Source organism: Brassica rapa, chromosome A09, assembly GCF_000309985.2.
Source record: "Brassica rapa cultivar Chiifu-401-42 chromosome A09, CAAS_Brap_v3.01, whole genome shotgun sequence".
NCBI lineage: Eukaryota > Viridiplantae > Streptophyta > Magnoliopsida > Brassicales > Brassicaceae > Brassica > Brassica rapa.
The window spans coordinates 13,397,695-13,414,570 of NC_024803.2; the positions used below are offsets into that span (position 1 = coordinate 13,397,695).

The 16,876-nt window shown below is 32.3% G+C and overlaps 4 protein-coding genes and 1 non-coding gene across 5 annotated transcripts; all 5 read left to right on the plus strand.

Annotated features, from left to right (window-relative positions):
• The first annotated feature begins 329 nt into the window (after positions 1-329).
• On the plus strand, positions 330-3,150 carry LOC103839320 (putative F-box/kelch-repeat protein At4g39756). The gene has a single exon (XM_009115829.3). The coding sequence runs from the start codon at positions 1,091-1,093 to the stop codon at positions 2,333-2,335; it is 1,245 nt and encodes a 414-aa protein (XP_009114077.2). The 5' UTR covers positions 330-1,090; the 3' UTR covers positions 2,336-3,150.
• A 2,482-nt stretch (positions 3,151-5,632) lies between these two features.
• On the plus strand, positions 5,633-9,307 carry LOC117128460 (receptor homology region, transmembrane domain- and RING domain-containing protein 1-like). Its single transcript, XM_033280858.1, has 5 exons — positions 5,633-6,555; positions 6,936-7,061; positions 7,134-7,378; positions 7,452-7,562; positions 7,647-9,307. The coding sequence occupies exons 1-5, from the start codon at positions 6,541-6,543 to the stop codon at positions 7,684-7,686; spliced, it is 537 nt and encodes a 178-aa protein (XP_033136749.1). The 5' UTR covers positions 5,633-6,540; the 3' UTR covers positions 7,687-9,307.
• A 142-nt stretch (positions 9,308-9,449) lies between these two features.
• On the plus strand, positions 9,450-11,753 carry LOC103839319 (receptor homology region, transmembrane domain- and RING domain-containing protein 1-like). Its single transcript, XM_009115828.3, has 5 exons — positions 9,450-10,371; positions 10,752-10,877; positions 10,950-11,194; positions 11,268-11,378; positions 11,464-11,753. The coding sequence occupies exons 1-5, from the start codon at positions 10,357-10,359 to the stop codon at positions 11,501-11,503; spliced, it is 537 nt and encodes a 178-aa protein (XP_009114076.1). The 5' UTR covers positions 9,450-10,356; the 3' UTR covers positions 11,504-11,753.
• Positions 11,754-13,268: 1,515 nt separating this feature from the next.
• On the plus strand, positions 13,269-16,623 carry LOC103839318 (receptor homology region, transmembrane domain- and RING domain-containing protein 1-like). Its single transcript, XM_009115826.3, has 5 exons — positions 13,269-14,190; positions 14,571-14,696; positions 14,769-15,013; positions 15,087-15,197; positions 15,283-16,623. The coding sequence occupies exons 1-5, from the start codon at positions 14,176-14,178 to the stop codon at positions 15,320-15,322; spliced, it is 537 nt and encodes a 178-aa protein (XP_009114074.1). The 5' UTR covers positions 13,269-14,175; the 3' UTR covers positions 15,323-16,623.
• A 177-nt stretch (positions 16,624-16,800) lies between these two features.
• Positions 16,801-16,874, plus strand: TRNAT-AGU. Its single transcript has one exon. It is a non-coding gene; the product is annotated as a tRNA-Thr (tRNA).
• The last annotated feature ends 2 nt before the right edge of the window (positions 16,875-16,876 follow it).

Sequence of the window (16,876 nt, forward strand, 5' to 3'; positions counted from 1 at the left end):
TCTTATAATAATAAAATTTTATTTTCCAGATAACAACAAAATATATATATATATAAGAATTATCTTATTTAAATTTTTTTTTTAATTTTCATAATCTATCATATTAATTTATAATCAATTTAGTGATATAAAATATAATCCAAAGCTGATTATAAAAATATTTGAAATATTTGAAATATTTTAAAAGCACTTATATATTTGAAATATTTTATAAAAATATTTTTGATTGATTAATATTTAATTATAATTTCTTTATATTTTAATGTTTTATAATAAAAATATTATTTCAGATAACAACAAAATAATATGTATAAGATTTATAGTATAGAATTTTTTTGATCATTTATCATATTAATTTATAATCAATTAGGTAATATGAAATACAATATAATATTATTAATATAAAATTCGTTTTAATTATATAATAAGTCAAATACCTAAAATCATGGAGAACATGACACATAAGCAAATTCACTTCTCAAATAATAGTATAGATGTCAAAATCATTGACATATTCTTAATTTTTCTTCTGAAATTGGTTATAGAGCAAATTAACCCAACAAATTATAGGCCATGTAGAATATATAAAAAACTATTAATTACTTATTCAATCCATTGAAGATCATAGTAAAACACTCGATTTTGTTTTCTAAACTAGTTTTTTTTTTTGAAAAACTAATTCTGGAAATATTTGTAAAACTATTTTTCTCCAATTATAAAGGATGAAGCATATTTATATAGTCAAAAAGTAAAAAAAAAATTTTTAATGGGACAACTGAATGTTGAATGTGTTTCGATTTGTCAAATTCTCTGTTAAAATATTTAAAACTCATAGCCTCAACAGATGAACAAGCTGATTAAGTGATTAGATACTTGTACATTCTCAAGTCGGAATGGAATCTCAATTCTCTTCGATCGGGGGGTTTAATTGAGTATTATTTTTCTTGAGGGTCGAGTAAATATTATTTATAAAGTCAAGAGGTTAAGTTTGCAAATAAATGTTAGAAAGTATATAATGTGTTACAAAAAAAAGGGTGTATATATGTGTGTGCTGATTTCATAAAAAAGACCTAATTGCGTTTTCCTCAACATGAAGATGGAACGAGAAGAAGCACGGCCGCAAATAAAACTCCTATGTCGAGCCTGGTATGCTCTTAAGAATGCAAAAGGATATTTACATCACTTGTTGCTATATTTGGAAACGCTCTCTACTTTTCCTCCGACCACCACCGCTATAAATTCGGATGTGGAACCACCATCGTCACATCCATCGTTTTTATCACTTCCAGAAGACGTTGTTCTGAACTGCTTAGCACGCATATCGAGATGGTACTACCCGAAACTCTCCCTTGTCTCCAAGACCTTCCACTCTCTCATTAGATCCGATGAGCTCTCGATGGAGAGATTTCACCTCAAAACCACCGAAGCCTTATTTTACGTCTGCTTACAGTTTACCGATCATCCTGTTCCCTCCTGGTTTAGCCTCTGGATAAAACCTGATCAAATTCTAACGAATGACGTGGAGGAGGATTATAACAAGTCTACTGGAAACACTTTGTTGGTAGGAATACCCTCACCAACAATAGATATTGGTTTGGTTGGTTCCAAATTCCAAAAATTTATTCCACAAAAAATTTCTCCCACGTTATCGTTTTCTCCCATGTATTCCCGTAATAAGGGGAATAGCTTCGTCTTTAGAGCCCCTATCATGAAGGTGGCTCGAAATAATAACGCCGTTGCTGGCTTCCTCGACGGGAAAATATATGTCATGGGTGGTTGCAGCCCAAATGAATCCACGAGTTGGGCTGAGGTTTTTGACACAACGACTCGAGTTTGGGAATCTTTACCTGATCCTGGCCATGAGCTCCGCTCCTCTTTAATTAAACCATTGATAGTGACTAAAGGAAAGGTTTACGTTGAGAGCAGCAACAAGAAGAATATTAATTTTTATGATCCAAAACAAGGTAGATGGGGCGTTGCAGAAAATCGACCCTTTGTTGAAAAGACGTGTGTGATAGAGAATGTTTTATACTCATGCGATCGTTTTGGTTGTTTTTGGAGTGACACAAAGCATAACAAGTGGATGGTGGTCCATGGTTTGGAGGTATTTAATAGGAATCGTCGTGGTGGTATTACTGCATTAGCTAACTACTGTGGGAAACTCTTAATCTTATGGGACAGGCCTGGTCCTTGTCAAAACACGAACATTTGGTGTTCGGTTATTGCGCTTGAAAGACGAGATGAAGTCGTCTGGGGACACGTTGAGTGGGCTAGTGTTGTGCTTACGGTTCCCAGTTCTTACCATTTCTTGCGTTGTGAAGTGAAATCAGGTTGATCGAACTTTTATTTTAACATAAAACCATACACGAGCGTTAGGCTCTGCTTATTCTTGTAACTTTTAATTAACTCAGTCATTTGTTTCAGTTTTAAAGTAAGATGCCTTTTCTAGGAACCTCTCTTCTTTATTTAGTTATTTCTCATTTTCTTTGCTGGTATGAGTTGATACTCCAACCGTTTGTCGCCTGTTTCTATATAACCAATAAAAAACGAAAATATGGGCAATCATAATTTCCAACCATGAGTTTTATTATTCTTATCGATCACAAGCATTGTTATCTTCTTTTTTTCTTTCTTGAAGCTTTGATTTGGATCATCTAACAGTTGGTATCAAGATCATATTGACACGAAGACATGAATAAGATTGACACGAGGTGGCTGAATTATGGACATGAGACGGCTGAGTTATAGCACGAGGTGGTTGAGTTATGACGGCTGAATTATGACATGAGATGGATGAGTTATGATGGCTGAGTTATGACATGCGGTAGCTGAGTTTTGATATGAGGTATCTGAGTTATTGAGACGAAAAAAGCTGTTAGAGAGTGTTGACTTTAAGGTGTTAACACAAATTTGAATTTGAATTTAGATCTCATGGTGCCCCTAGAATACCCTATTATCCAGCCTTCTTGCTATCTCTTTTGAGTTGGACAATTATCATAAATAGACTATTTTCAAGTTTTGGTCACAAAAATAGACCACAAGGAGGAAAATGACCAAAATGTTCTATTTAATAGATAAAAGGACACTAATATCCTAAATATATATAAAAAATAAAAAAATAAATAAAAAATAAAAAAATAAATAATTTTTTATAGTTTTAGATTATATGTTTTCAAATTCGAACTTTTTTATAATTTTTCTTTGAATTTTTTTTATTTTTTTTTTGTAATTCGAAAATAATTTTTGATATTTTTAAAATTTTTATTTTAAAATTTTTAATATTTATTTTCTATTTTATAAAATTTTAAACCTCAAACCCAAATTCTCACCTCTTAACTTTAAACCCCAAGGTTTGGATTAGTTAAACTATTTTCTCCTTCTCTCTCTTACATTTTGAAATCTACATCTCTCTCATTCTCTCTCTTTCCCTCATGTGTTTTCATGTTCTTCATTCTCCAGAAATAAACTCTCAATAATTCTCATTCTAACATGGTATCAGAGCTTTATGCTTCTGAACCTCACAAAAACTTCCGCAAATTTATTTCTTTCTTAGATTATCTTCAAAATCTGTTGGATACATCTTTTTATCCACTGGCCCAAAGGTCTTTCAAAAGAGAATAACCTCACCAGAACTCAAGATGGAGGAGTACCCTATTCTCTAGAACTCAAGAAAGCTTCAGCCATATCAAGAAAAGCTTCATCAAAGTCCAGTTTATCTCAAAACCAGGAATAGTCTATTGTCCACTGGTCCATATCTCTCCATGAGGGAGAACTCCAACATGGTGTTGTTTCCAGAGTATACGAAGATTAAAGAACAACATAAGAAGCACAATATACCAAGAAGAAGTGACTTGAATCTAGCTAGGAATGCAATCAAGGAGTTTGAGCATCCATCGATTCAAAGAAAAACCATGTACTCATCTGTCATTGGTGGTTCAAATGAAGGAGGAACATGGATAAGTACTGATAGTGCAGCCAACACTGATGGTCCAGCAACCATGAGTGACCTACATTCCCTTATCAAAGCCTTTATGCCATCCAAGAAGGCTGGTACACACTCTCTTGACCCTAAACCTATCATTATAGATTCAGGAGCAAGCCATCACATGATTAGTAATAGGAACTTGATAAGTGATGTCCAGCCTGTCCAGGGAATGTTCTTATAGCAAATGGTGATAAGATTAAGATAGAAGGGATAGGGAAACATATGTTGTTTGATAGGGAATTGATCAACTGCCTTGTATATGCCTCAGTTTACATCAAACCTGCTATTTGTGAGAAAGACTACTGTTGATCTTAGTTGTCAGGTTGTCTTCAGACAAGATGAGGTTGAATTTCAAGACTTAAAGACAGGCCAAGTGATTGGAAAGAGGCATGTTCACAACGAACTCTATCATCTTCAGAAGACAAAGATGTCCAGACCATCTACTTCTCAATGTTTGGCTAGTACATCCAGCGGGATTGATAGCACACTATGACATGCTAGGTTGGGACATCTTCATACAAGAGCCCTAAACTTGATGCTTCCAGGTGTGGTCTTCAAGAATGATTAACAAAGCCTAAAGGAACATCAAAAATGGTAAAAGGAGAAAGTGGTAACAAGGTTGGAAACGTGAAGAAAGAAAGCATAAAGTCAAAGCATTAGGATGCTCAGAAGGTAAAATAATCTTGTGTTGGTATTTAATCTGCTTCAATTTGTATTAAAAAAAATGCTGTCTTTGGACCCTTGAATTTTAATATTTACTTATGCATTTGTATATATTGAATTTTCAAGTAACTTGGTAAGTAATTTTCAACTAACTTTTATTCAGAAAACCTACTAGAAATGATTATAGATGGACGTGAGTCTGGAATAATGCAAAATAATACAAAAATGATGTAACGTTGTTGGTCGAAGCTGGAAAAGATTATCCTCCATAAGTATCACACTCTTCATATAGATCACCATTATGTATTAATGGCTTATCAGATTTTTTATCTTCTTACTCTTCTTAGATTTATTGATCTTTTGTAGCAACTTCATCTGAAAGAAATATTCAGTTCCTCTATGATGATCAGAGTAATATTCTAGCCCAACATCGCATTGTAACTAGGTAGAGAAGACCGTAACGAAAGGTTTAATCAGTTTTGCTCCTACTTTTCTTTGCAGTTTATGTGGAAGCGATCAAACTGTAATGGAACGAGCTATAGCTGCCCCATAACTAAATAAACTCCATTTTACAAAATTAAAATTGGTATTATGTTGATATAAATGCCATAATGAAGAAACTTTTAGCCATGTGTTGTGTTTGTATTTTACCAGGTGATTGAAAATAGGGCAATTGTCAATAATAGCATCTTTTGAAGTTTATGTCTCAAAAATAACACTAGAAGGAGAAAGTCACAAAAATGACATTCATTAAAGGGTAAAATATCCCTAATACCCTTGGTTTAAAATTAAATAAACAAACAAAAATAAATATAAATAAATAAAATAAAAATAAAAAAAATGAAAAAAAGAAATTTTTTTATAGTTTCAGATTATATGTTTTCAGATTCGAAATTTTTATAATTTTTTTTGAAATTTTGTTTTTCGATTTTTTTTTTTCAAATTTTCTTTTTATAATTTAAAAATACTTTTTGAAACTGTTTTTAAAATTTTTTATTTTTTATTTTAGTATTTATTTTTTATAAAATTTTAAACTCTAATTCCAAAATCCTACCCCTTAACTCTAAACCCTAAGGTTTGGATTAATTAACCCAAGGGGTATAAATGTATATTTACCTCTTTAATGAAACCTATATTTGTGACTTTGAGTCTTGAGTGCTACTTTGGGAACAAAAACTTGGTTTGGTGTTATCCTAGTCTTTTTCTAATGAAAATATGTCATTGAATTCTTCTTTATATACAATTTGAATATTTTAAAATATGATTTTTTTTTTTGTTAGGATCCATGTTCACTACCACTATTTTTCGTAACTGTAACTAAACAAACCGATTTTACATTTTGTACTCTACTTACCGGCTTTCATGTTTGTATGATGCAGGGTTTGAAAGGACAAAGTCAAAGCATAAAGATGTTGAGAAGTTGAAATGATCTTTTGTTAGTATTTAATGTAACTTCAGTTTGTTAATTCGAATCCTGTCTTTAATACCTTTAAATAAAATAATTAACTAGTTAAAACATAAATTAGAAAGAAAAAAAAACAATAAAAAACGACAGCGTTTTGTTTTTTGTGTGGAGAGAACGGCGATGTTTTGGTGACTGTTATTCAAGCCTCAAAAGTAGGATTGGGATAAACGGGCCTGATATGAATTTGGTGATGTTTAATGTGGGCCAAAATAACGGGAAAGCCCATCATAAATGAGAGAAGAGAAAAAAAAGAAACGACAGCGTTTTGTTTGTGTGGAGAGAACGACGACGTCGAGTGTTATTCAAGGAGAGAGAGAGAGAGAGAGTAACGTCGTGATTTCCCGCTCAAGGCTTCATCTTCATCTTCTCCTCTCGAGAGGCAGAGCTCTCTGCAAAAGGAAAGAGGAGTAATTTCGCAAGATCTAAGATGGTGGATTTTGAGGTATCTCTCTCTCTCTCTCTCTGGCTCTATTTCAGTAAGATTAGCAATTTGCAATTAGTTTCGCGTGTGGTTGCGAGCGCCGTTTATGGAATTCGTGCCGGATTAGGATAGAATAGGAGATTTAGATCCGGCGAGAACTTATGGTTTTGATATTTAAATGTGATTGCGCCTGACGTTTATGGAAACGATTATTTGTTGCGGACTTAGATTGAAACATAGATTTGTATCCATCCCGAAGTTAGGGTTTTAATTTTGGGAACGAGATTTGATTTCCTTTTTGTTAAAGGAAAATGATGATTTTCGATATGGAAACAAACAATCAATCAATCAATCAATCATCGTTTCTGGTTTCCTAAATTACAATTATTTTATTTGTGCAGCAACTCAGGATCTTTGAAACTATACTCAGAGAGTTTCTAAAATCTTTTCTTCTGCATATTCAACTGTGGCTTGATGTGCTAGACCTTCAAGTGGGAGTGGATGAGCTTGAGTTTTTGGTGATACTGGTACTCTCTCTGTTTTTTTTTTCTCGAAATATAGATATGGAAGACAGATGATTGTTTTCTTTTGTACTGCAGATACATTGGTTTCCCTTCCTTCTCTTCCGCGAGTTTGTGGGGTTTCTTTTATGGGTCATCATTCAAGCCATAAAGCTTGCCCAATTACTTCTTTGGCACTACATCAGTTGGCAAGAGCGCCATGCGGAGTTCGAGGTCGTGTATATTGAGGCTGCGAATGCTCCAACACGCACTCCTCCACTTCCTGCACACTTTCTTCACTTTCTACCCCTGTCTACAATGGCCGAAAGCACTGACAATGACATGTAAGTTTTTCTTGTTCCCTTCTCATCTACCTCCTTTTACACATCTTTATCATACATTTGTGTTCATTGCTAGATGTACCATTTGCCAAGAGCCTTACAGAGCAGGAGATGCAGTGAGGACACTCCCTTGCGACCATTCCTTCCACTCTATATGTGTTGACCAGTGGCTTATTTCGGACCATGGGTAACTCAAACAGTCAAACACTAAACTCCTTCCCCTTACCTTTTTTTTTTAATGGTCTAATGAGTTGATTTCTAATGAATGCAGTGATTGTCCTCTTTGCAAACAAGCCATCGTCTCAGAATAACACATCTGCCGTCAATCTGAGGACTTTGATAGAGCCAGCCAGGAATGAATAATATCACAAAATGAGTAAAACCAATAGTGCTATTCTTTTGTATACCATCTCTTGATTGACTAAAACATGATATTTTAGCTTACTATCTTGATAGAGATTTGAGACCCTCTTGTCACACTACATGCTTAATCAATTTGTACATATACCAAAGCTGCGTACCTATATTGAAATAATTAGTGGTACCTTCACTTTATTTTTATATCGCTCAATTCATTTATTTTTGTATATTTTACGTATTTATTTCATGATTAGTGAGTGGTAGATTCTTTTTTTTTTTTGTGCAAAATTTTAGTGGTAGATTCACTTTCACATAATGTTTTACTATGATATATATATATTATCATATTTTGTTTTATAGATCCCTATTTTTTCCAGAATTATTATGTTGTTAGAGAGGTATTACACATCCATTAACTAAAAATTTGATTGTTGTGGATTTTTTTATTGTTAAGAAAAAGTAAACAATGTAGATTATTGTTCTGATATGTTATACTAGATGTCTTGCTTTCGATGTATCTTGCTTGCCAAGTTACCACCACCTTTTTCATGTCAAACAACTTGTGACAAGAACAAAATGCTTTATCCAAAAGTTTTTCTTAGTATATTAACCATTATCTTTTCTGTTTATCATATCTATTGGGTAGAATGCATATGAAAAATGCCTACCAATACCATTCTTCCGAAACTGATAATTACTTGTTAACTACTCTTTATTCATATGACCTAGGTTGCATGAAATAGAAACGGATACGTGGAAACGAAACATTTTGAAACATGGAAACGTGATTTTTGATTATTTTTTTTTTACTTTGGAAACGTTTTAGAAACGTCTATAAATATATATTGAATTTTCAAGTAACTTGGTAAGTAATTTTCAACTAACTTTCATTCAGAAAACCTACTAGAAATGATTATAGATGGACGTGAGTCTGGAATAATGCAAAATAATACAAAAATGATGTAACTTTGTTGGTCGAAGCTGGAAAAGATTATCCTCCATAAGTATCACACTCTTCATATAGATCACCATTATGTATTAATGGCTTATCAGATTCTTTATCTTCTTACTCTTCTTAGATTTATTGATCTTTTGTAGCAACTTCATCTGAAAGAAATATTCAGTTCCTCTATGATGATCAGAGTAATATTCTAGCCCAACATCGCATTGTAACTAGGTAGAGAAGACCGTAACGAAAGGTTTAATCAGTTTTGCTCCTACTTTTCTTTGCAGTTTATGTGGAAGCGATCAAACTGTAATGGAACGAGCTATAGCTGCCCCATAACTAAATAAACTCCATTTTACAAAATTAAAATTGGTATTATGTTGATATAAATGCCATAATGAAGAAACTTTTAGCCATGTGTTGTGTTTGTATTTTACCAGGTGATTGAAAATAGGGCAATTGTCAATAATAGCATCTTTTGAAGTTTATGTCTCAAAAATAACACTAGAAGGAGAAAGTCACAAAAATGACATTCATTAAAGGGTAAAATATCCCTAATACCCTTGGTTTAAAATTAAATAAACAAACAAAAATAAATATAAATAAATAAAATAAAAATAAAAAAATGAAAAAAAGAAATTTTTTTATAGTTTCAGATTATATGTTTTCAGATTCGAAATTTTTATAATTTTTTTTGAAATTTTGTTTTCGATTTTTTTTTTTCAAATTTTCTTTTTATAATTTAAAAATACTTTTTGAAACTGTTTTTAAAATTTTTTATTTTTTATTTTAGTATTTATTTTTTATAAAATTTTAAACTCTAATTCCAAAATCCTACCCCTTAACTCTAAACCCTAAGGTTTGGATTAATTAACCCAAGGGGTATAAATGTATATTTACCTCTTTAATGAAACCTATATTTGTGACTTTGAGTCTTGAGTGCTACTTTGGGAACAAAAACTTGGTTTGGTGTTATCCTAGTCTTTTTCTAATGAAAATATGTCATTGAATTCTTCTTTATATACAATTTGAATATTTTAAAATATGATTTTTTTTTTGTTAGGATCCATGTTCACTACCACTATTTTTCGTAACTGTAACTAAACAAACCGATTTTACATTTTGTACTCTACTTACCGGCTTTCATGTTTGTATGATGCAGGGTTTGAAAGGACAAAGTCAAAGCATAAAGATGTTGAGAAGTTGAAATGATCTTTTGTTAGTATTTAATGTAACTTCAGTTTGTTAATTCGAATCCTGTCTTTAATACCTTTAAATAAAATAATTAACTAGTTAAAACATAAATTAGAAAGAAAAAAAAACAATAAAAAACGACAGCGTTTTGTTTTTTGTGTGGAGAGAACGGCGATGTTTTGGTGACTGTTATTCAAGCCTCAAAAGTAGGATTGGGATAAACGGGCCTGATATGAATTTGGTGATGTTTAATGTGGGCCAAAATAACGGGAAAGCCCATCATAAATGAGAGAAGAGAAAAAAAAGAAACGACAGCGTTTTGTTTGTGTGGAGAGAACGACGACGTCGAGTGTTATTCAAGGAGAGAGAGAGAGAGAGAGTAACGTCGTGATTTCCCGCTCAAGGCTTCATCTTCATCTTCTCCTCTCGAGAGGCAGAGCTCTCTGCAAAAGGAAAGAGGAGTAATTTCGCAAGATCTAAGATGGTGGATTTTGAGGTATCTCTCTCTCTCTCTCTCTGGCTCTATTTCAGTAAGATTAGCAATTTGCAATTAGTTTCGCGTGTGGTTGCGAGCGCCGTTTATGGAATTCGTGCCGGATTAGGATAGAATAGGAGATTTAGATCCGGCGAGAACTTATGGTTTTGATATTTAAATGTGATTGCGCCTGACGTTTATGGAAACGATTATTTGTTGCGGACTTAGATTGAAACATAGATTTGTATCCATCCCGAAGTTAGGGTTTTAATTTTGGGAACGAGATTTGATTTCCTTTTTGTTAAAGGAAAATGATGATTTTCGATATGGAAACAAACAATCAATCAATCAATCAATCATCGTTTCTGGTTTCCTAAATTACAATTATTTTATTTGTGCAGCAACTCAGGATCTTTGAAACTATACTCAGAGAGTTTCTAAAATCTTTTCTTCTGCATATTCAACTGTGGCTTGATGTGCTAGACCTTCAAGTGGGAGTGGATGAGCTTGAGTTTTTGGTGATACTGGTACTCTCTCTGTTTTTTTTTTCTCGAAATATAGATATGGAAGACAGATGATTGTTTTCTTTTGTACTGCAGATACATTGGTTTCCCTTCCTTCTCTTCCGCGAGTTTGTGGGGTTTCTTTTATGGGTCATCATTCAAGCCATAAAGCTTGCCCAATTACTTCTTTGGCACTACATCAGTTGGCAAGAGCGCCATGCGGAGTTCGAGGTCGTGTATATTGAGGCTGCGAATGCTCCAACACGCACTCCTCCACTTCCTGCACACTTTCTTCACTTTCTACCCCTGTCTACAATGGCCGAAAGCACTGACAATGACATGTAAGTTTTTCTTGTTCCCTTCTCATCTACCTCCTTTTACACATCTTTATCATACATTTGTGTTCATTGCTAGATGTACCATTTGCCAAGAGCCTTACAGAGCAGGAGATGCAGTGAGGACACTCCCTTGCGACCATTCCTTCCACTCTATATGTGTTGACCAGTGGCTTATTTCGGACCATGGGTAACTCAAACAGTCAAACACTAAACTCCTTCCCCTTACCTTTTTTTTTTTAATGGTCTAATGAGTTGATTTCTAATGAATGCAGTGATTGTCCTCTTTGCAAACAAGCCATCGTCTCAGAATAACACATCTGCCGTCAATCTGAGGACTTTGATAGAGCCAGCCAGGAATGAATAATATCACAAAATGAGTAAAACCAATAGTGCTATTCTTTTGTATACCATCTCTTGATTGACTAAAACATGATATTTTAGCTTACTATCTTGATAGAGATTTGAGACCCTCTTGTCACACTACATGCTTAATCAATTTGTACATATACCAAAGCTGCGTACCTATATTGAAATAATTAGTGGTACCTTCACTTTATTTTTATATCGCTCAATTCATTTATTTTTGTATATTTTACGTATTTATTTCATGATTAGTGAGTGGTAGATTCTTTTTTTTTTTTGTGCAAAATTTTAGTGGTAGATTCACTTTCACATAATGTTTTACTATGATATATATATATTATCATATTTTGTTTTATAGATCCCTATTTTTTCCAGAATTATTATGTTGTTAGAGAGGTATTACACATCCATTAACTAAAAATTTGATTGTTGTGGATTTTTTTATTGTTAAGAAAAAGTAAACAATGTAGATTATTGTTCTGATATGTTATACTAGATGTCTTGCTTTCGATGTATCTTGCTTGCCAAGTTACCACCACCTTTTTCATGTCAAACAACTTGTGACAAGAACAAAATGCTTTATCCAAAAGTTTTTCTTAGTATATTAACCATTATCTTTTCTGTTTATCATATCTATTGGGTAGAATGCATATGAAAAATGCCTACCAATACCATTCTTCCGAAACTGATAATTACTTGTTAACTACTCTTTATTCATATGACCTAGGTTGCATGAAATAGAAACGGATACGTGGAAACGAAACATTTTGAAACATGGAAACGTGATTTTTGATTATTTTTTTTTTACTTTGGAAACGTTTTAGAAACGTCTATAAATATATATTGAATTTTCAAGTAACTTGGTAAGTAATTTTCAACTAACTTTCATTCAGAAAACCTACTAGAAATGATTATAGATGGACGTGAGTCTGGAATAATGCAAAATAATACAAAAATGATGTAACGTTGTTGGTCGAAGCTGGAAAAGATTATCCTCCATAAGTATCACACTCTTCATATAGATCACCATTATGTATTAATGGCTTATCAGATTCTTTATCTTCTTACTCTTCTTAGATTTATTGATCTTTTGTAGCAACTTCATCTGAAAGAAATATTCAGTTCCTCTATGATGATCAGAGTAATATTCTAGCCCAACATCGCATTGTAACTAGGTAGAGAAGACCGTAACGAAAGGTTTAATCAGTTTTGCTCCTACTTTTCTTTGCAGTTTATGTGGAAGCGATCAAACTGTAATGGAACGAGCTATAGCTGCCCCATAACTAAATAAACTCCATTTTACAAAATTAAAATTGGTATTATGTTGATATAAATGCCATAATGAAGAAACTTTTAGCCATGTGTTGTGTTTGTATTTTACCAGGTGATTGAAAATAGGGCAATTGTCAATAATAGCATCTTTTGAAGTTTATGTCTCAAAAATAACACTAGAAGGAGAAAGTCACAAAAATGACATTCATTAAAGGGTAAAATATCCCTAATACCCTTGGTTTAAAATTAAATAAACAAACAAAAATAAATATAAATAAATAAAATAAAAATAAAAAAAATGAAAAAAAGAAATTTTTTTATAGTTTCAGATTATATGTTTTCAGATTCGAAATTTTTATAATTTTTTTTGAAATTTTGTTTTTCGATTTTTTTTTTTCAAATTTTCTTTTTATAATTTAAAAATACTTTTTGAAACTGTTTTTAAAATTTTTTATTTTTTATTTTAGTATTTATTTTTTATAAAATTTTAAACTCTAATTCCAAAATCCTACCCCTTAACTCTAAACCCTAAGGTTTGGATTAATTAACCCAAGGGGTATAAATGTATATTTACCTCTTTAATGAAACCTATATTTGTGACTTTGAGTCTTGAGTGCTACTTTGGGAACAAAAACTTGGTTTGGTGTTATCCTAGTCTTTTTCTAATGAAAATATGTCATTGAATTCTTCTTTATATACAATTTGAATATTTTAAAATATGATTTTTTTTTTGTTAGGATCCATGTTCACTACCACTATTTTTCGTAACTGTAACTAAACAAACCGATTTTACATTTTGTACTCTACTTACCGGCTTTCATGTTTGTATGATGCAGGGTTTGAAAGGACAAAGTCAAAGCATAAAGATGTTGAGAAGTTGAAATGATCTTTTGTTAGTATTTAATGTAACTTCAGTTTGTTAATTCGAATCCTGTCTTTAATACCTTTAAATAAAATAATTAACTAGTTAAAACATAAATTAGAAAGAAAAAAAAACAATAAAAAACGACAGCGTTTTGTTTTTTGTGTGGAGAGAACGGCGATGTTTTGGTGACTGTTATTCAAGCCTCAAAAGTAGGATTGGGATAAACGGGCCTGATATGAATTTGGTGATGTTTAATGTGGGCCAAAATAACGGGAAAGCCCATCATAAATGAGAGAAGAGAAAAAAAAGAAACGACAGCGTTTTGTTTGTGTGGAGAGAACGACGACGTCGAGTGTTATTCAAGGAGAGAGAGAGAGAGAGAGTAACGTCGTGATTTCCCGCTCAAGGCTTCATCTTCATCTTCTCCTCTCGAGAGGCAGAGCTCTCTGCAAAAGGAAAGAGGAGTAATTTCGCAAGATCTAAGATGGTGGATTTTGAGGTATCTCTCTCTCTCTCTCTCTGGCTCTATTTCAGTAAGATTAGCAATTTGCAATTAGTTTCGCGTGTGGTTGCGAGCGCCGTTTATGGAATTCGTGCCGGATTAGGATAGAATAGGAGATTTAGATCCGGCGAGAACTTATGGTTTTGATATTTAAATGTGATTGCGCCTGACGTTTATGGAAACGATTATTTGTTGCGGACTTAGATTGAAACATAGATTTGTATCCATCCCGAAGTTAGGGTTTTAATTTTGGGAACGAGATTTGATTTCCTTTTTGTTAAAGGAAAATGATGATTTTCGATATGGAAACAAACAATCAATCAATCAATCAATCATCGTTTCTGGTTTCCTAAATTACAATTATTTTATTTGTGCAGCAACTCAGGATCTTTGAAACTATACTCAGAGAGTTTCTAAAATCTTTTCTTCTGCATATTCAACTGTGGCTTGATGTGCTAGACCTTCAAGTGGGAGTGGATGAGCTTGAGTTTTTGGTGATACTGGTACTCTCTCTGTTTTTTTTTTCTCGAAATATAGATATGGAAGACAGATGATTGTTTTCTTTTGTACTGCAGATACATTGGTTTCCCTTCCTTCTCTTCCGCGAGTTTGTGGGGTTTCTTTTATGGGTCATCATTCAAGCCATAAAGCTTGCCCAATTACTTCTTTGGCACTACATCAGTTGGCAAGAGCGCCATGCGGAGTTCGAGGTCGTGTATATTGAGGCTGCGAATGCTCCAACACGCACTCCTCCACTTCCTGCACACTTTCTTCACTTTCTACCCCTGTCTACAATGGCCGAAAGCACTGACAATGACATGTAAGTTTTTCTTGTTCCCTTCTCATCTACCTCCTTTTACACATCTTTATCATACATTTGTGTTCATTGCTAGATGTACCATTTGCCAAGAGCCTTACAGAGCAGGAGATGCAGTGAGGACACTCCCTTGCGACCATTCCTTCCACTCTATATGTGTTGACCAGTGGCTTATTTCGGACCATGGGTAACTCAAACAGTCAAACACTAAACTCCTTCCCCTTACCTTTTTTTTTTTAATGGTCTAATGAGTTGATTTCTAATGAATGCAGTGATTGTCCTCTTTGCAAACAAGCCATCGTCTCAGAATAACACATCTGCCGTCAATCTGAGGACTTTGATAGAGCCAGCCAGGAATGAATAATATCACAAAATGAGTAAAACCAATAGTGCTATTCTTTTGTATACCATCTCTTGATTGACTAAAACATGATATTTTAGCTTACTATCTTGATAGAGATTTGAGATCCTCTTGTCACACTACATGCTTAATCAATTTGTACATATATACCAAAGCTGCGTACCTATATTGAAATGATTAGTGGTACCTTCACTTTATTTTTATATATCGCTCAATTCATTTATTTTTGTATATTTTACGTATTTATTTCATGATTAGTGAGTGGTAGATTCTTTTTTTTTGTGCAAAATTTTAGTGGTAGATTCACTTTCACATAATGTTTTATGTTTTACTATGATATATATATATATATATATATTATCATATTTTGTTTTATAGATCCCTATTTTTTCCAGAATTATTATGTTGTTAGAGAGGTATTACACATCCATTAACTAAAATTTTGTTTGTTGTGGATTTTTTTATTGTTAAGAAAAAGTAAACAATGTAGATTATTGTTCTGATATGTTATACTAGATGTCTTGCTTTCGATGTATCTTGCTTGCCAAGTTACCACCACCTTTTTCATGTCAAACAACTTGTGACAAAAACAAAATGCTTTATCGTAAAGTATGTACCTTTTCTCTTACAAAAAAAAAAATCTGATGGAATTACGAAAAAGTAGACGTATTAGAAATTAGTTTTCATTTGAACTGTCTTTAACTTTTTTAGTAGATTTTATCTAAGGTGTATGCAACATACTTCATGTTTGACCAAAACTGTGATTTTATAACTGATAAGATTGTTTATAAATAAGATGATATATATATATATATATATTTAAAATATCATATTTATCTTTATACATATAAATTACATTACAAAATGATTTAAAATTTACAAAACTAAAAATAAAATATTAATCAATCTGTTTATTTTGAGTATTTTCTAAAGATTAATATCGATGAATAAGTACGAAAGAGTAATTTCCTATCTCTTATACACAAAAGTTCTAATAAGAACAATAAGCAAGTCAATTTTATAACATTTAGTCACATTACTGTTAAAATTGTTATTTTTTATTTTAGATAAAAATATATTTAAAATATTTGAATTTAAAATGTAAATTAATAACTATATAAATTAGTAAATATTATAATCCTATAAATATTAGTTTAAAGAATTTTTATTGTGGGTTGTTTTTGAGATTCACACTGAGACTAAAACATCATCAACATGTGTTGTATATATATATATATATATATATTTTGCTGAATTCAACACTAACATATGTTAATTAATAATATTACTTCTAAACCTAAAACAGTGTGTGGGTTTTGAATTGTAGTTTCTTCCATTATAGTAAAACCACCAAGGTTATGTGATATTTAAATTTATCAGCCAAATTGATTCTTAATCAATTCAGTCGTAAAATATTTACAGACGTAAAGCTTTCATAGCTCAGTTGGTTAGAGCACCCGTTTAGTAAGCGGGAGGTCTTGAGTTCAACTCTCAATGAAAGCATG